At 41.4% G+C, this 20,501-nt stretch overlaps 1 protein-coding gene across 1 annotated transcript in view; it reads right to left on the bottom strand.

The window, feature by feature from the left end:
* Positions 1-20,501, bottom strand: part of si:ch211-26b3.4 (connector enhancer of kinase suppressor of ras 2) — a 438,839-nt gene that overhangs the window by 147,731 nt on the left and 270,607 nt on the right. The window contains exons 10-13 of the mRNA XM_034181376.1: positions 6,255-6,382; positions 5,957-6,168; positions 5,497-5,583; positions 4,513-4,721 (exon numbers count right to left, since the gene is read on the bottom strand). Coding sequence (XP_034037267.1) covers positions 4,513-4,721; positions 5,497-5,583; positions 5,957-6,168; positions 6,255-6,382 — 636 coding nt within the window. The remainder of the gene's footprint in view (positions 1-4,512; positions 4,722-5,496; positions 5,584-5,956; positions 6,169-6,254; positions 6,383-20,501) is intronic.

The following is a 20,501-nucleotide window of genomic DNA, read 5'->3' as shown; positions in this document are numbered from 1 at the left end:
ACAACCCGGTGGATGACGGTGCATGACACTCGTGCATGCACCTAGACTTGACCTGACCAGCACAGGATTTTCCATTTTTCAAATCAATGTCCTTATACAAAACTGATTTGCATTTATTTCTGAACATAGTTAAATTCTGTGCTTGCCAATAATTCTAACCAGGACTATTCAGGATTTTCTGGCCTTCTGTTTGTTCCCATTCCAGACTCTTTTCACACCTGCTCAACATTTTGGCGATTATGAAGAACATATATCATCATTACCTCTCTGTGGTTGCCTAATGTTGCCTCTGAAATAGATTCAGAGACTGTGCTTAAAGATTTAGGCTAGACTCAAAATAACTTTCTTGTTCACTCATTAACTCTTTCCTACCTACGCTATCAGGTACTCAGCAGTTTACTGTACACCGAACAGCACAATGAGAATTCTGTCATTCCCAAATCATCAGTGTGCCTCATAATTGGCATATTGTTGTGTAACTGGAATGCAAACATCTATCATGTGGAAGAATTGCAGGATTTTTAGTGAAAAGGGTTTTCATGTTATAGACACTGCTGGTACAGGGCTATTAGATGACCAACGAATACGAACAGAATCCCCTTTATGCTAAAGAACAAATTATGATTTATATAAAGGCTGAGTAGATCCTTGTCATTTGATTGGTGCTTTGTATGTCACGTTTATGCTGTGTTGCATTTACCGTACAAATTTAGTTCCATTTACCGTGAAAATGTGGTTCCATTGCACGCTGCAACCACCACGCGTGCACACTACTAGGGTTGGCGTTTAGCTAAACATGCCGGATTTTGTTTCCACTGTAAGCCGTCTGGAGGCATGAAGAGCTGTTAGGATGAAGAGCATGAAGCCAGGATGAAAACCTGGACAAATTTCTGATGCGATTTTTCATTGGACTGAGGAAGTACACAAAGTCAGTGCACGGCATCATGGAGTAAATCGTCAGAATTGTTTTTGAACTATCTGACTGTTTTTGCAAGTTGACTGAGAACAATTTTGGACTCTCATTTAAAGTTTGTGTTGGACTGCCGACGTCAAAGCACCAGTGACGAGCAACAACATGAAAGTCCCTTTTCTGTGTTTTTTCAATGACTAAAATATCAAATGACAAGGATCAGTTTAGCCATCACAGTATATAAAACACATAATTAATGTTTTTGTATTCTTTAAATGGTCCCGAATATTTCATGAGGTGATATTTGCCTCATTGAATGGGAAAATTCCATCCTTCAAAATTCTTCTGTTTTGTCCAACAATGGTTGTAGAATATTTCTGGTTGTCAAAAATATTGAAATTGGATGTCCAGACACAAAATGTGATCTACTTTATGTTGTGTAAGACATCTCGATGTACTGTAAATACCAGGGGGAAAACCTGACTTCTCATCTATCGCAAAGTGAAAAGTCAGTGCACAGCAAGAACATTGTTTATTCCAATACTTTCATAAGTGACTGTATGTCAGTGATGTCAAAGCATATAAGTCACAAAAACCCCAGAGAAACATTATTAACTTCATATTTACTTCTGATTATCACAAATGCTCCAAATTTCGTCAGCCTTTAGTTTAAATTAAAAATGTGCATAATTTAAAACATTTTCCTCAGTACCAATTAATATACAATGCAAAATACAGTGCTTTAATCTTTACTGAACATAGTCAGTGATGTACAGAGTGCCTCAGGTTCTGTTTTAAATCCACAGTTATTCTCTCTTTACATAGCACCTTTTGTTCAAATTGTACAATGTTGTCATATTGGTGACCTGCAGACGTACATGTCTGTTTATGTAGTTAATGTTTTTCATGTTGCAAAATTGAAGGCTTGTCTGCTGCAGTGAGGTCTACTTCTGTCAAAACAACCTCAAAACCTACCTGTTTATAATTAGTGTATGGTTTTAATGTATTTTCAATGAATTTATTGTGTGTATGTATATGACATACAGGGTAGGCCAATAAAATGTTACCACTTTTTTCATTCATACAATTTCCAAAATAACAAAGATTTCTTTTTCATTTTCATTTTCAACATTTTCAACATCCGTCAGGAAATTCAGAGAATCCCTCTTGAGATGTGTGGCAATGTCATCACAAACTTTAATGTGCATGTTGCAGCTGTAATCCAAAGAAGAGGAGAGTGGATTGAACATGTCATCAATTATTCAACTGTGGGGAAAACAAGAGACAAAATGGGAAACCTTTGGTATCAATGTTAATTTGATGCTTTGTTACAAGTCTGTAAATAAAATTTTCAAATACGTGTCTCATTTCAAAAACCTGTGTACGATCAAAAAGTGGCAACATTTTATTGACCCACCCTGTATATACTTTGGTATTTTTTTTCTGTTTTAATGGTTGTATGTTTAGGTTTTTTTTTACCTTTTATGTCTTAGTTTTAATTGTACAGCACTTTGTGATTTTTGATCTGAAAGTGTTTCATCAACAAATTACTATATTATTATTATTATATTGTTGTTGTTGTTGTGTCGTTATTGTGACTCCAAGATCCCTACTACTTTTGGCGGCAAAAGGTCAAAATCATTGAACTATAATGTCCTTTGTAAAAACCTTCAGCAAACTATACCCTTAGTTACTTCAAGAGTATATTTAATCCATCTTTCATGTCACATTACTTTGCTAAACCTGATTTTTTCCAGTCTATGCATAACTCAGATTTTTCCTACTTCTTAAATGTATTTGTGAAAACCAGAAACACTATAGGGAAGGAATTTCTCTATGAGTACACAAACTAAACATAACCACGAACACTTCTGAGACTCAGTTATCACTCACTGTGCAAAGACTGAATATATAAAGATACTTGCAGAAACTGTGTGGGGGGTGGAAATCAACCATAAAAGTGTATTTTATAAAGAGTAAGGTCATTTATGACCCGGGTCATAAACATTTTGTAAAAATTTTCCTACCGTGAATTTGTCAACCTATTTCTCCCACATCTTTTCATGTTTTTTTAAGAGGAATTTTCCCATGGGTGTGTATGTATGTATGTAAACTTTAGGTTTTGATGTGATTGCAATATCTTTGCAGTGAGTCATAGCAAACGGACCTAGAATAGCAAGATTTACTGCTGCAGAAGACTTGAGTCAGGGATTTAATGCCTAAAGTGAGGTGATCAAGATCTGCCTGCAAGGGGAGCAGGTAGGGGTCATGCAAGGACCGGTGGTCGAGTCAGAGCTTATGGAGGAGCATGTGAACAAGCCTGTGGAAGAATACAAGACCAAGAACTGCTCAGTAGGCCTACTAAGAATGTCTGTAAGAAACAATGGACCTCCTAATTAAGGCATGGATTACAGGTCATACACAGGAATATAAGGAACAAAATAGGAAAGAAATCTTTCTCTAGATTGATATCTTATACAGGACATCATCAGGAATCCACAGGGTAAGACCACTGAATCATGATGTGACAACAACCAGTCAACCACTTGCCATAATTATTAAAATAGCTTTTACACATAAAGGAAACGCTTTAAGTGTGATAAACACAAATACAGCCATTAAGAAAATGCAGTTTTCTATAAAATACAATAAGGTTAAATAAATTACTCCAATTGGTCATTCCAGTCGCTAAAATAACTTGGTCCCTTAAAGATTTACCAGGAAACAGATCCGGGCAAATGGAAAGCAACAGAACTTATTGATACTGAACAAGATATTATGCAAAAAAAAATGTGTTTATTGATTGTGCTATGTTTCTAATTTATGTGTCAATTACGTATGCATTTTATTAATAAGATTTACTGTTTTCTTGTATTATCCACTGTTTGTTGTGTATTAAGTGGTTTGCATTGTATTTGCATTATATTAGCATAACCTAAAGTAATCTTTTGCAACTGCAAGTAAATGCTGTTATTGTGTAACTACTGTGCACCTGCTGAGTGTGTGAAAAAACAAGAAACTGAGTAGACATACTGTGGGGAACTGATAAATGGATCAGACATTCTGCCACTAGAATGAGACATGGCTGAATGCACAAACAACTCCTTTTAAGTAATTATCCTGAAGGACAACATGTGTCAAGCACAGAAGACTGCACTGCGTGCAGGACGAGAAGTGGACCAATCAAGAAAGAATACAACATCTTAGCGTAGTGATGCAATGTTTAGACAGAAACTCAAATCGTATATATGGGTTCAGGGAGAGGTAGACAGGGGTGCCTGCTCATAGCCTGATTACTAGGGCAAATTAGGTGTGAACCCAGAGACTCTCTGTTATTGTTACTTTGGCTCATTCTCTGTATTAAAGGCGAGGTCAATCTGAGAACTGGACTGAGTCCTGGTCATCTTTCCCTCTCTCATCAACGGACGTGCGGGGTGTGACCGAGGTAAATTGTTAAACAATTTCATGTTGATGTTTGGGGTTTACAATTGTGTGATACTGTTGTAAAAGGTCCACTCCAACAATACAACAGAATGTGAAACCTAAGACAATACACTCATGTATAAAAGAAACAAACATATTTGGATGATTGTAATACATACAGGCAAAGCATCAGGTGGCTGGTCCAGGCGTAGGGTAGAGGACAACATGGAGGGGCTGATGGGAAAGCTGGGGCTGCTGGGATTGCGGCTCTTGCGCCGGGAACGTCTGGTGGAATCCCGCCGGCTCTCTCTTCCTGGAACCTCGGGTTCCTCCTCGATCACGAGGATTTTATCGTCACTGAGGTAACGCAGCAGGGAGTTGTCGGAATCTATGGGTAGAGGCATGAAGCTGTTAGACGATGGACAGGCTACACAAAATGGATGGGAGGAAATCTTGGGGGGTGGTGATGGCATCATAGAGGAGATGATGGTATATCAACCCCTACAGATAAGCAGAGACAACAGAAAGGGAATGAGATGCTGGAATCTGCAGGCTCTGATATGGATCCACAGCTGGCTAATCTGTTTGCAATGGTTATGCTAATTTAGAAGGCACTGTTGCTAAAGCTTGTCAGTCATAAAATGAATGTTTTCTTCCTCTTTAGCTCTGATAGTAACAGCTTCTCACCTAATTTGTTGTTATCTGTATACTTAAGTGTAAAAAACAACTAAAAAGTGACTCATAGGAAGAGAAAGGAAGGGATTAACAGCAGGCCGCCGACAGTAGTATTGTTTTTTTAATGTTATTCATAGACTTTCTGATGGCAGAGTGGAGTATCCTCAGTTGAATACAGATCAAGCCTCACCGCAAAACAGTGGAGACGCTTGGATTGGTCACATAGAAATATTGCCATTTCCAGAGCAGCTGTATAAATGCAATCTCCTTGCATTTATGCTTATTTATCGCTCTGTCAGATACATACCTGGCAGATATGTATCCCTACACAACCACACCACATGGATAACCAGGAGATGAGCTGAAATGTATTGAGCTGGAGCATGAAGGAAAGCACGGCACCAATCCAATCCATGTGTGTGATCGTATGTGTGCGTGTGGTTGCGTTTGCCCATACTGGATGTGTGTGTGTGGATGTGTGTGTGTACCTCGGCTCCCTCTCTTGCCCATGCTGGGTTCCTTGGCCTCGGCCATCCAGTTATATTCAGGAGGCATGGAAACAGGTCTGAGGTCACCTGGAACAACCAATCAGCAATCAGAAGGGTCACCTAGAGGGAGGAAGTGTGGGTGCCACGGAAGGACGGTGACCAGGAGGCATCGCGGTTGGAGGAGTGGTACGGTGAGAGGAGAGCTTTGTGGGCGGAGAGGTGTAGGAGGTCTGAAGTTGTTTTGGTTGGAGTGACACTTTCCACATGTGATCATCTTTTTGGGGATGTGTGTATGCAAGCATACAAGGAAGCAGCGCCATGATGTGCATGACATGTGAATGTATAAGGAGGCGCGTTGAGGAAATGGTGAAAAATAAGGTGAGAAAACTGGTGTGATAGAACATGCTACCCAAACAATTCCGACCCCGTTCACATCGTCGAGAGACAGGCTCTTTCTCACCATGAGTGGGGGTCTTGTCCCGCCTGCGAACACCAGTATTGCGGCCCCTGTCATAGTCAGGTCCAAGTGGTCCATCTCCATCCAGCAGGGAGAAATACTGACCGCTGTCCTGGTCCAGGTAGTAGCTGACCGCCTCTGAACCTTTGGAGCCGGACTGGGTGCTCACGCTGTAGCGGCTGATATTGTCACATGACATCAGACCCAACTCATCTCTGGGGGATAAAAGAGACGGATGTGATGATTATTATCATCTGCTGCATCATTACTATCATAATAATCATCAATATCTGTCTCTGACCTGGCGCTGTAGAGTCCAGAGACAGGAGAAAGGATATAAACGTCCTGCATACTGGGACCGTCCATTTTGGACATACCCACAGTTCCACCAGCGGTAGGGGAGGTGCTTGTGGGGCTGGTGGGCAGCGGCTGAAATGGAAAGAGAGAGAGAGAGAGAGAGAGAGAGAGAGAGAGAAGTATTTCATTAAATCAACAAGAAGGTGTGAGGGATTTGCTGCAGAAAGTGAGAATGAGATCCAGTGTTTTCCTTCCTCACAAAAAAACAAACAAACAAGAATACAGTTTATGGCGTGAGAAAGGATGGAACCTTTTATTTGTGATATCTTCCTTGTAATGTAGCCGCTGCTTGTCACAACTGGAGCATTTCCAGCAACATAGCAGGTTTCGTGTTTTTCTATCTGCCTGACTGTGCGGTATCTCCCACGTTAAATCGCTTTACTATTCTGTCATTTTTATCTCTTCGCTCACACACACACAAACACACACATAGCTCTCCACGTCTGTTCCCATGACAACGCTGCCTCTCCTCTCCTGTGTATTCCACTCTCCTCACACCCCCCCCCCCCCAAACCATACTACGAGAAAGGGAAAGGACAGAGGGACGTGCCCTCCGCTTACTGCAGCCCCACTCAAGGACGTGTAGATTCATTTGTCATAAAGTCCTCCACGACGGCAAGATGTGTCACTGATGATGTCACTGGAATCTCATCCAGACTTTAGATGAATGATACCTGCTCTTTTCTTGTACAGCAGTGATGCTTGCGATTTTAAAAAATGGAATGTTTCACTCAATATGTGCGGAATATGTTCAGTTTTATAGAGAAAATGTTTACTTTGGACAGAACGGATGAACCTTCAAAGGAAGGCAGCATCCTTATTAAGGAATGCCGGCATGTCATCTTTTCTTCAGCAATGATAGAGATGAATTCATTGAATATTCCAAACTCTTCCCCCGTGCCATCTCCATCCCCATTATTCATCTCTTCTCTATCATGGACCGTCTTCCTGGCATGACAGCAGTTTACAGTAATGCAGCTACACAATAAATAATGAAGGCTGTGTGGAAAGCGAGGGATGGAAGAGAGAAAAATTAGGACACAGAAGGAGACAGAGTGCAGAAGGAGGACTGCGAGGCAGAGGAGCTGTGCAGTGTGTTGAGTAGAGCTGAAAGTGAAAACAGTAATTTAGTGATTATAGGCTGCTGCAGCCTGCACGGGTGGGGTGGGGGGTTAGAAGCAAGAAAGTTGTGACTTAAACAGCAGGCAGTGTATTAAAGCACCATTTATCCCTTTTGACCCTGTTGCACCCACTCCCAAACAACTGCTCAATCTTTCCACGGACCTTATTCTCCATTGATGCTCCCAGCAGTGACAGAATGTCACATTCCACAAAATGAACAGCATGAACAGTCTCAGTGAACACAAGCCCATGACGCGGTGTCGCCGACCGAACGGCCCCCCACTAAAAATCGGTCTGCCCTGACTTCACTGCGCATGCATCATCAGCCGCGGTTCACCGATTATCACCTTGTTTCTGCTTCAAACTGCACTCCAGTCATCATCTGTCTCAGCAACAGATGTCTGAAGCTTTTGTACAACATGAACTCAGCATTATTTCATCATAAAGACGGAGGAAGCGATCGGAGCGCTGCAGCAGCTGATGCGTTCAATGCACCTCTGTCATTTTAAAGCATCACAGATTCTCGTTTCTGTTTAAAACTGACTTTAGAATGATTTAAAAGGTTTTACCTTGTCATCTGATGGTTAATAATCCCGTTAATCCATTTGATCTCTTTGGGTAAGACAGTCTGTCTCAGACGAGCTACTGTGGTCGCAAACGATGCATGCGCAGTGAAGGCAGGCGGACCAATTTTTAGGGGTGGACCATTCGATCTGTGTCACCAGTTCGGAATAAGCAGCTGAAGATGAGTGAGTGAGAAAACACAAACAGTGGTGTCCTCGGTAGCCACCACATCTAGGCTTTAGAAATGAAAGAAACTGGCACATAAGCTCTTTTCAAGCTAAAATCACACATACGTACTGTATGCTGAGAGCAAGAGAGAGAGAGAGAGAGAGAGAAAAGGAAGAAGTGTCTGCTCAGGCTACCTTCATAGAAAATCCTTTCCTTGGGGTTGTGCAGACTTGTGACTGTGTTATTTTAGTTTCAGAATTACAGGATTAGAACTCTCTCTCCTCCACACAGGCCACATCCACTGCATTTCTTGCTTGACCATCTCCTTATGCCTTTTCGTTTGATGACTAAATTCATATCAAGTGCCTTCCACAGAACATAACCAGTGTTACACAATCAGAAATTCAGAGATTTAAGTGAATGGGGAAGCGTGGGATTCACGCACGGAATAACAGATTCTGTTTTGATACTGATCTCATCTCAAACCATTTTGCTCAATTTGTTCCATGACAGATTATCAATATACAACCTAATCTCACACCATTTCTTGATGACATCACAAAAAGTAAATTAATCCATGGCCACGAAAAGCACCACATTTTTGTGATGGGGGCACAAATTCATTGTGGGGCGACGTGGGGAGTCTGTGGGGTTATAGGGTTAGGGAAAAGGAAAGGGTTAGGTTATGGTTAGGGGTAGCGTTAGAAATACCTAAAAAACAAAAACGCATCATGAAAATGTGACTCATTTCATGATGGGAGCCCGAAAAAAGTGGGCTGCAATATCTGCAGTTTGGTCCAGATCTTGATATGGTTTTGGTTCTCACAGATAAGCTGCATAGAAGTTCTTTTGTCTTATGACAAAAAAATTGGCAGGTCCATGCATGCCACAGTACCTTTTCCACTGTGCTGCAGTCACGTTTCTCTTCACATCATTCAGAACAAAGTGATGTGTTTTTCATTTGTACACAGATGCAGTTCCAGGATACCAGGATGTTTTATGGGTTTGTGCACACACACACACACACACACACACATGTGTGCAGATGTGTGTGTGTGTGTGTGTGAAGAAAATCCTCTGTATGTACCATTGGTAAAGTTTCCTCTTCATTATTTGAACAGACATGCCTACCTCCCGTAGGGTGTTCTTGATCTGGCACAGCTTCTGTTGAATGACTTTTCTTGACTGGGCAAAGACTCCCTTATCCATTAGTAACCCATAGCCCATCTAAACTCACCAGAAAGTACTTTCTTTTTATGAATGTTTTCAAAGAGGTGATTTGGCCACACAGAATATTTTTTTCTCTTGGACAGGATTGCTATGGTTTTTTGGACTTTGCAAGCCTTTTATTTGTTCAATCCTAGAGTAAATCAACAAGCAACAGTGGCTGTAGTGACCACCGGGATCAAGAAGTTAACTTAACAACTAGGCATTACAAGAAACTTGACAGACTTCTTTGTATTTTATGTTACAAACATTTTTAACACTCACTCACTCATCCGGGATGTGGTTGCGGGCTCACTCACCCATCACACATACGCCAATTGAGGCCGAATTGTGTTAGAATGACACATCCGGCCACAATCGGGAAGCACTGAGGTGAGGTCTGAAGACCAACAGATGGTAGTCTCTGAGCAGTCTACATATTTGGTCCCATTCGCTCGGCTGTCCTGACTGTGTTGCACATGTTCAACACACTCTTGGTGCCCTTGAGGTGGAACACACATCTGATAGCGGCCTATATGCACTTTTTGTATCATCTGATCGCAGTCTACATATTATGATGACATCAAAACAGCATCTGAAATGATGTGATCACAGTTGATTGAGCTCTGAGATTGCTTGCCCACAGCAAAGCCTGCCAACATGTTGTGGGAACTGGACCCCGGCCAGGGGTGGCAAAGATAATTGTGATAACATGTATGTGGCACACATTTATCATATACAGTGGGTGTGAACAGCGCGCAATCAAACTGAAAGTACCATGTGCCACTGCACTTCTCTGTGGTCTCATGCGCAGTCATGCGCTATAGCACATGTCAGGCACGGAGCTGAACTGATCTCACCACTGTAATATACATATTATTACCTGATCAACATCTAAACTCTGTAGGAGGTGTGATGTGGAACTGTATCCCAGGCTGTGACAAGATTATTAAACATGAAACTCCCCTTCAGCACAAAACCAGGACAGCACAGAGAGCACAGGATCCAAACCACAGTCTGTGGTGAAAAGCCTCTCACTAGGCGGCTATGTGCTGCAAATAACCACACAAAAATTAAATTCCATGTGATAATCCAACCAACATCGTGATGTACAGACTTGTGTTGTGCTCCTGAAGTAAGCAAAAAAGAAATTCAAGTTCGCTGGAAGGGCTGCGTCTGACGCATGGTGTGACAGTGCTGCAAACTTTCAGCAAAGGTGTCCACGTGTGCTCCGCACACATGTGCACCCAACACACAAATGTGCACCCCACATACACACACGTGCAGGGCTGGAATTGTCACTCAGCTGTGTGTGTTCATAATGCCTGCATGAGCCACGAAGCACGCGCACAGGGTTGCACGAGCCCGCAGGGTGCATGCGTGCACGTGGCACATGCCACTAGAGACATTTGCTGAAAGTTTGCTGGCAGAGGCCCAAGCAGTCACACCGTGCGTCAGACGCAGTTTTGACACATATGGCATGAATCCGGTCCATACATTGGTTGTACTCTGGTGTCCAGTACCGACAGGGACTGTGCAAAGGGAGGAAAACAGCGCTCCGGTCCTGTCTTTGTCATCCAGACGTTTGGACATCAGGTAGTCTTCAGCACCTTTTATGGCAGTCTGTGTCTTCTACCTGTTGTCCACATCTGCTTTGGATGCCATCGTGCAGGTATGGACGAGCTAATCTGGATGCGTTCTGACACAGCTGACCACGCCTCTTTTCCTCCCAACTGCGTCTGATTATGAATATATCTTTTTTGTTTTGTTTTTGCTTACAGCTGACCCCAGTTGCTTGGAGTCACCAGAGTGGATCCAGTGCAGATCTGCTTTGAAAGGTGTATATATATATATATATATATATATATATATATATATATATATATATATATATATATATACACGAGGTCTGTGAGAAAAGTATCAGACCTTTTTATTTTTTTCAAAAACTATATGGATTTGAATCACGTGCGATTACATCAGACAAGCTTGAACCCTCGTGGGCATGCAACAGTTTTTTCACGCCTGTCGGTTATGTCATTCGCCTGTGGGCAGGCTTTGAGTGAGGAGTGGTCCACCCCTCCCGTCGGAATCCCTTTGTCTAACAACTTGCTAAGAGACTGGCGTTTTGCTTTATCAAAATTTTTTCAGAACCTGTGAGACAGATCGAAGTGGACACCATTCGAGAAATTCAGCTGGTTTTCGGTGAAAATTTTAACGGCTGATCAATCAATCAATCAATTTTTTTATATAGCGCCAAATCACAACAAACAGTTGCCCCAAGGCGCTTTATATTGTAAGGCAAGGCCATACAATAATTATGTAAAACCCCAACGGTCAAAACGACCCCCTGTGAGCAAGCACTTGGCTACAGTGGGAAGGAAAAACTCCCTTTTAACAGGAAGAAACCTCCAGCAGAACCAGGCTCAGGGAGGGGCAGTCTTCTGCTGGGACTGGTTGGGGCTGAGGGAGAGAACCAAGAAAAAGACATGCTGTGGAGGGGAGCAGAGATCGATCACTAATGATTAAATGCAGAGTGGTGCATACAGAGCAAAAAGAGAAAGAAACAGTGCATCATGGGAACCCCCCAGCAGTCTACGTCTATAGCAGCATAACTAAGGGATGGTTCAGGGTCACCTGATCCAGCCCTAACTATAAGCTTTAGCAAAAAGGAAAGTTTTAAGCCTAATCTTAAAAGTAGAGAGGGTGTCTGTCTCCCTGATCTGAATTGGGAGCTGGTTCCACAGGAGAGGAGCCTGAAAGCTGAAGGCTCTGCCTCCCATTCTACTCTTACAAACCCCAGGAACCACAAGTAAGCCTGCAGTCTGAGAGCGAAGCGCTCTATTGGGGTGATATGGTACTACGAGGTCCCTAAGATAAGATGGGACCTGATTATTCAAAACCTTATAAGTAAGAAGAAGAATTTTAAATTCTATTCTAGAATTAACAGGAAGCCAATGAAGAGAGGCCAATATGGGTGAGATATGCTCTCTCCTTCTAGTCCCCGTCAGTACTCTAGCTGCAGCATTTTGAATTAACTGAAGGCTTTTTAGGGAACTTTTAGGACAACCTGATAATAATGAATTACAATAGTCCAGCCTAGAGGAAATAAATGCATGAATTAGTTTTTCAGCATCACTCTGAGACAAGACCTTTCTGATTTTAGAGATATTGCGTAAATGCAAAAAAGCAGTCCTACATATGATGAGAGATTATGGAGTCTTACTGTCACTTTAAGGACTTCCCACAGAGCGGGACATCGCGCCGCGCTCTGAGGCGCCATCGTCAGCCTGTTTCGAGCTGAAAACCTCCAAATTCAAGCCTCTGTTGACCCAGGACATCGTGAGAGAACAGAGAAGTTTCAGAAGAGCTCAGGATCAGCAGTTTATCTGGACATTCCGCTGTTAAAGGAGATTTTGTAATGAAAGACATGCCAGTCACTCAGGAAGTTGTCAAACAAAGTTATTCCAACGGGAGGGGTGGACCACTCCTCACTCAAAGCCTGCCCACAGGCGAATGATGTAACCGACAGGTGTGACAAAACTCACGCATGCGCACGAGGGTTCAAGGTTGGCTGATGTAATGTAATAATATATATATATATATATATATATATATATATATATATATATATATATACGAGGTCTATTAGAAAAGTATCCGACCTTATTATTTTTTTCAAAAACCATATGGATTTGAATCACGTGTGATTACATCAGACATGCTTGAACCCTCGTGGGCATGCAAGAGTTTTTTCACGCCTGTCGGTTACGTCATTCGCCTGTGGGCAGTCTTTGAGTGAGGAGTCGTCCACCCGCTCGTCGATTTTTTTCATTGTTTAGGAATGGCTCAGAGACTGTTGCTTTGTTTGATAAAATTTTTTCAAAACTGTAAGGCACAACTGAGTGGACACCATTCAATAAATTCAGCTGGTTTTCGGTAAAAATTTTAACGGCTGATGAGAGATTTTGGTCTGGTAGTGTCGCTTTAAGGACGGTCCACGGCGCCTGACGGCGATCTGCGCTTCGAGGCGGCAGCGTCTCGCCGTTTCAAGTTGAAAACTTCCACATTTCAGGCTCTGTTGACGCAGTAAGTCGTCAGAGAACAGAGAACTTTCAGAAGAAGTCGGCATGAGGAGTTTATTCGGACATTCCATTGTTAACGGTCATTTTGTAATGAAAGAACGTGCGGGCAGAGTCGCATGTCGGGCTGGACCCGACCGCGGGGGGTGGCGGCAGGAAAAATACCTCCGTTGGAAATCTTAACGGGCAAGTTGGAACATGCCCAAGCTGTTAAACAATTTCTCAGTTACTCACTTGTTGAAAGCCATTAAAAGCCGCCTGAATTCTACAAATGGTTTTCAACACGGAGGTGTTTTTCCTGTCGCGGCACACACAGATTTGCCGAGTCGTCACGGAAACGACTCGGCGAATTTGCGCGTACGTCTTTCATTAAAAAAATGTCCTTAAACAGTGGAATGTCCGCATAAATTCCTCATGCCGGCCTCTTCTGAATCTTCTCTGTTCTCTCACGATGTCCTGGGTGAATTAAGCCTTAAATTAGGATGTTTTCAGCTCGAAACAGGCCGACGACAGCGCCTGGAAGCGCTGCAGGACGTCCCGCTCCGTGGGAAGTCCTTACACCGACAGAAACACCCCATAATCTCTCATCAGCCGTTAAACTTTTCACAGAAAACCAGCTTAATTTCTCGAATAGTGTCCACTCGGATATTCCTCACAGGTCCAGAAAAAATTTTGATAAAGCAACGCGCGCCGTCTCGAGCAGCGTGTGAAACAAAGGAATTCAGCTGAGAGGACGGGACCACATCTCACTCAAGGCCTGCCCACAGGGAAATGACGTCACCGACACGCGTGAAAAAACTCACGCATGCGCACGAGGGTTCAAGCATGATTGGTGTAATCGCATGTCATTCAAATCCATATAGTTAAAAAAATAAATAAAGGGTCAGTTTATTATCTAAGAGACCTCGTATATATATATATATATATATATATATATATATATATATATATATATATATATATATATATATATATATATATATATATATATCTGCAGAGGAATGGTCTATTTGAAGAGTTTCAGTCAGGTTTTAGAATTCATCATAGTACAGAAACAGCATTAGTGAAGGTTACAAATGATCTTCTTATGGCCTCGGACAGTGGACTCATCTCTGTGCTTGTTCTGTTAGACCTCAGTGCTGCTTTTGATACTGTTGACCATAAAATTTTATTACAGAGATTAGAGCATGCCATAGGTATTAAAGGCACTGCGCTGCGGTGGTTTGAATCATATTTGTCTAATAGATTACAATTTGTTGATGTAAATGGGGAATCTTCTTCACAGACTAAAGTTAATTATGGAGTTCCACAAGGTTCTGTGCTAGGACCAATTTTATTCACTTTATACATGCTTCCCTTAGGCAGTATTATTAGACGGTATTGCTTAAATTTTCATTGTTACGCAGATGATACCCAGCTTTATCTATCCATGAAGCCAGAGGACACACACCAATTAGCTAAACTGCAGGATTGTCTTACAGACATAAAGACATGGATGACCTCTAATTTCCTGCTTTTAAACTCAGATAAAACTGAAGTTATTGTACTTGGCCCCACAAATCTTAGAAACATGGTGTCTAACCAGATCCTTACTCTGGATGGCATTACCCTGACCTCTAGTAATACTGTGAGAAATCTTGGAGTCATTTTTGATCAGGATATGTCACTCAAAGCGCATATTAAACAAATATGTAGGACTGCTTTTTTGCATTTACGCAATATCTCTAAAATCAGAAAGGTCTTGTCTCAGAGTGATGCTGAAAAACTAATTCATGCATTTATTTCCTCTAGGCTGGACTATTGTAATTCATTATTATCAGGTTGTCCTAAAAGTTCCCTAAAAAGCCTTCAGTTAATTCAAAATGCTGCAGCTAGAGTACTGACGGGGACTAGAAGGAGAGAGCATATCTCACCCATATTGGCCTCTCTTCATTGGCTTCCTGTTAATTCTAGAATAGAATTTAAAATTCTTCTTCTTACTTATAAGGTTTTGAATAATCAGGTCCCATCTTATCTTAGGGACCTCGTAGTACCATATCACCCCAATAGAGGGCTTCGCTCTCAGACTGCAGGCTTACTTGTAGTTCCTAGGGTTTGTAAGAGTAGAATGGGAGGCAGAGCCTTCAGCTTTCAGGCTCCTCTCCTGTGGAACCAGCTCCCAATTCAGATCAGGGAGACAGACACCCTCTCTACTTTTAAGATTAGGCTTAAAACTTTCCTTTTTGCTAAAGCTTATAGTTAGGGCTGGATCAGGTGACCCTGAACCATCCCTTAGTTATGCTGCTATAGACGTAGACTGCTGGGGGGTTCCCATGATGCACTGTTTCTTTCTCTTTTTGCTCTGTATGCACCACTCTGCATTTAATCATTAGTGATCGATCTCTGCTCCCCTCCACAGCATGTCTTTTTCCTGGTTCTCTCCCTCAGCCCCAACCAGTCCCAGCAGAAGACTGCCCCTCCCTGAGCCTGGTTCTGCTGGAGGTTTCTTCCTGTTAAAAGGGAGTTTTTCCTTCCCACTGTAGCCAAGTGCTTGCTCACAGGGGGTCGTTTTGACCATTGGGGTTTTACATAATTATTGTATGGCCTTGCCTTACAATATAAAGCGCCTTGGGGCAACTGTTTGTTGTGATTTGGCGCTATATAAAAAAATTGATTGATTGATTGATTGATTGATATATATATATATATATATATATATATATATATATATATATATATATATATATATATATATATATATATATCACTGCCATCAGAGGATCATCAAATTATTTTTGGTGCCCTACCCTGGGCAGCCCATATACCCAAGAATTAGAGGAGGGAGGGATGTGTGATCATTTAGCAGAATAAAATTTTTTCCCATAAAAGGATTTGGGACGAGAATCCAATAATAATTCACGGAGATTAATTGTTTCCTTTGTGGTTTTAATAATAATCCAGTAGGACGTTTGCCACATTTGGGCTAAACCTCACATCTGACCAACTCGTTGTCCAGCACCGGGCTTAGTGGTATGAGTGTGCATGTGCTTGTATGTGTGCATTTGCTTACAGGGTGCACTGACCCAGATCCTTTGCCACTCAAAGGAGCAATATAGGAATGATAGCAGAAAGCCTGCATGAGTATGCACAGAAACACGCTTACAGATGGACAAACGCGCACACTGCACTGTCTCCAAAAGTGCATCGCCGGCACACACGCACTGTTTAGCAGCATATTCTGGATTCAGTGAATTATCTCCAATATTTGCTGAGTAGAGGTTGCTGTTTCAGAGCCAGTGGAGCTGCCTGTAGTCGCTTATGAATAATTAAGGGCTCCAGTCTTTCTGAGAGAGAACAAATCTAAAACACTCCTTTCTTCTCTTCTCTCACAGATGAGATCTGCGATCTGTGATCTGGATGCTCACGGCATGTTTGTGTCTTAGCAGACAGTCACACAGAACACTCACAACTCACAAAAGTATTCCCACAATCCTCTGCCATTGTGTACTAGGACAATGTTAATATACAATGTTCAATCAATCAACAACTTTATTAATAAAGTTGTTGATTGATTGAATGTTCTCATGGCACCAACCTTAAGGGCCCCTTCACATATATAATGAATGTGGCCAAATTGCGCATGAAGCAGTAATCGTATGCAATATGTGTAAGATCTGATGTGCGTTCAACACCTCATACACTTGTTGCTACAATTATTTGCACACACCAGTGGCTGAAAGGCAGAGTGTGCGCTGCGAGTGAGCCCATTCGATCCCTCTTGCGGCAGGTGTCGTGGCACACATGAACATCTAACACCGCTCGTGTGGCACTTAGAAAATGTGTGGCCATTTGCGCTGTTAGCATGAAAACAGTCAGCAGACAATCACTTTCGAGCTGGTGGTGAAATTTGTCTAAGTGGCCCCACGATTGTGAAGTTGCCAAATACACGTGGTGTGCCAGAGTGTTGGATCCCCTCACAACACATGCGTGATTGTATTGTATTTTTGAGCGCCCCCCCCCCACTACCCCCAATATATGGTGTGCTTGTGGTTCATGCCCCACCCCGCAGGCATGGTGCCTCTCATCTGATCAGAGAGTGAGACCTTTGTCTGTGCACTGACCGGACAGGGGGCGTGGCTGGCTGCCAACAGCAGCAGCTGTTGACATCTCTGGTCCTGGATGTCACACCTGCAGAACATGTACCGTGTTTTGACAGACACGCACACGTGTGTGCTTGTTGTCCTCATGTGGAAATACATAAAAACATATGTCACTTTTGCGACAGGCTGAAGAGCACGCACAGTGCACACAATGACAGGCTGTCCCAGCTGAAACGGACCATCAGTTCATGTGGACACGCAGCAGGTGATCTGAATGTCACATCTGTTGGGCCAGACACGTGCACACACCCAACCCAACATGCATGTCCTTGTGAGCGGTACGCTGCAGGACTAAATGACAAGCCAACAGTGCCACGGCACTTTCAGTAATGTATCAGCAGAAATATGTCGTAACAGACGCCATTTGATCAGTTATCACGGTCCTTTTTTTTCTTTTTAAAAAAAATACATTTATCTCTGTTGATTTTAGCATTTCACATTCCTGTTATACAACAATGATTGTAGCACAATGGTAAAGTTTCTGTCTGGTAATCAGAGCTTTTGTAAATTGCAGGATCGAATCCCGTAGTTGGCATGTATTTTTCTTTTCTTTTTTCACAGCAGCTGCACGATGTGGTTACACATGCTCCAGCTGCTGGCACTGTATCCCGCTGTGATGATTTTGTGCATGCTCATGCATCACCGTCGCATGCACAAAACCGTCACAGTGGGATAGTTCACGCCTGTCCGTCGGCTCAGTGTTTTCATGATTCGCTCATACGAGCTGTTCTGCCGTGATTCGCCCTGATTTGTACTTATTTGTACTATGTGTGAAGGGACCCTAAGCAGTGATCTAACAAGACAGCAAGCTGAAGAGAAGAACGTTCATCCTGCTTCTTATAGAAAGACACAGCACAGCAGGAGGTCTGAACAAAATGGTCATTAGAGAATTTTGATTTCTGGAGTATGAAATTCCATACTCTGGGTAGCTACTGAAGCCCCCTGTTTCAAGCATATACCCATATTAACACATATATAATAGTACATAGTATTAGTATATCCATGTACTGTATATCTTCTAACATGTGTGGCTAATATTTACAATACTTTTACAGTATATTGAGCCCTATCTTGGTGATCTATTCCACATTAAAACAAGCATTTGGTGAATGGTTGTTTTCAATTCACTTTCACTGCACATACAAACAGGGTGTATATGTGGTGTGAACCATTTATGTAGTGTGTCATAATATCACACCGTTTAACCCTGAGAGCTCAAATAGTTTTCTCAATTTTACATACCTTAAGAAATTATTATATTAACGTACTTTCTTTTAGTATAATGCCCATGTGTTGTGTGTTGTATGAAACGGTATGTATAAAAGTAAAACTGTGTTCTGTCTGTTTAGCGTGGTAAGCAGAACAGTATGCATCATAGCATACAACATAAAGTTATTATCACTATCTCTATAAGGAAATATGAAGTTATTGTTTGTATTATATGAAGTTAATAACTGCTGCCTGTCCAACAAATTTTTAATGAGGTATCCTATTCACAAAAAATCACATTGCCCAGATAAATCTGCAAATTCATGCACAGAAATATCCAAAAATCACATAAGCTATTCTACTCTCCAGGCAGGCCATCAGGATCAGCAAGGAATTCTGTGCTGGTTTAAATATAGTCAGAATGACAAATTATTTTCATTCATGTTACATGTATTTTACAAAAATCGTTCCAATAATTAATGTATTAATTTGTTATTTACTGCCATTATTTATAGCTAAATGATTTCATTTCTACTCTGCATGAGCTGTGCTGATTCCAGATCACGTCATTTGGATGAGCTCTCCATTTTATCCAATAGGTTTCACCCTGCTGTCTGTGGGACAAAAATCTTCCAAATTCCCTCTGCTGTTAAAACAAATGGGAAGGATGTTGTGGACTGATATGATCTTTCACCAATCACATTTAGATTTTGCTGTGTTGAGCATGTGCTTTGACAACCTCTAGCCTGCTAACAGCTTGCAGCTACATTGTCAGTGCGGGCTAATCATAGGGCCATTTTTGTTGAATGAAGTTAATTTAAAAACAACTAGTGGACAAGAACAAGGCTAACACATCGTGTGGCGTTTAAAGCTGCACAAATTTCACAAAACTGACAAAATTTAGTATTGACTGAAATCCAAGCATTATAATGTTGGTTTATTTTTGAAACATGTTGAAAAATTACAACTCATTTTAATGAAGAGAACATATATATATATATATATATATATATATATATATATATATATATATATATATATATATATATATATATATACCCCACATTTCTCCATGTAAGGTGGAGTTGTGTCAGGAAAGGCATCCGGTGTAAAACTTGCAAATCCACCTTGGATTTGCTGTGGCAACCCCGAGTGCAAACAAGGGAACAGCCGAAGGGATTTAATTTAATTTAATAATATGTATATATATATATATATATATATATATATATATATATATATATATATATATATAAACCCAGACAGAGCTTTAATTCATTTGAAAGCTTGACTCTTAGTCTTGTCCATCCAAATTGGAAGTCCCAAAAACCAGTTTTATTTGTTGTTATCAATCGTCCACCTGGTCATTACTGTGAGTTTCTCTGTGAATTTTCAGACCTTTTGTCTGACTTAGTGCTTAGCTCAGATAATTATAGTGGGTGATTTTAACATCCACATAGATGCTGAGAATGACAGCTTCAACACTGCATTTAATCTATTATTAGACTCAATTGGCTTCACTCAAAATGTAAATGAGTCCACCCACCACTTTAACCATACTTTAGATCTTGTTCTGACTTATGGTATGGAAAATGAAGACTTAACAGTATTCCCTGAAAACCCCCTTCTGTCTGATCATTTTTAAATAACATTTATATTTACTTTAATGGACTAACCAGCAGTGGGGAATAAGTTTCATTA

This window comes from Thalassophryne amazonica, chromosome 11, assembly GCF_902500255.1.
Source record: "Thalassophryne amazonica chromosome 11, fThaAma1.1, whole genome shotgun sequence".
NCBI lineage: Eukaryota > Metazoa > Chordata > Actinopteri > Batrachoidiformes > Batrachoididae > Thalassophryne > Thalassophryne amazonica.
Note: the sequence above shows the minus strand (reverse complement) of the source record. Positions and strands in the feature narration are given on the sequence as shown.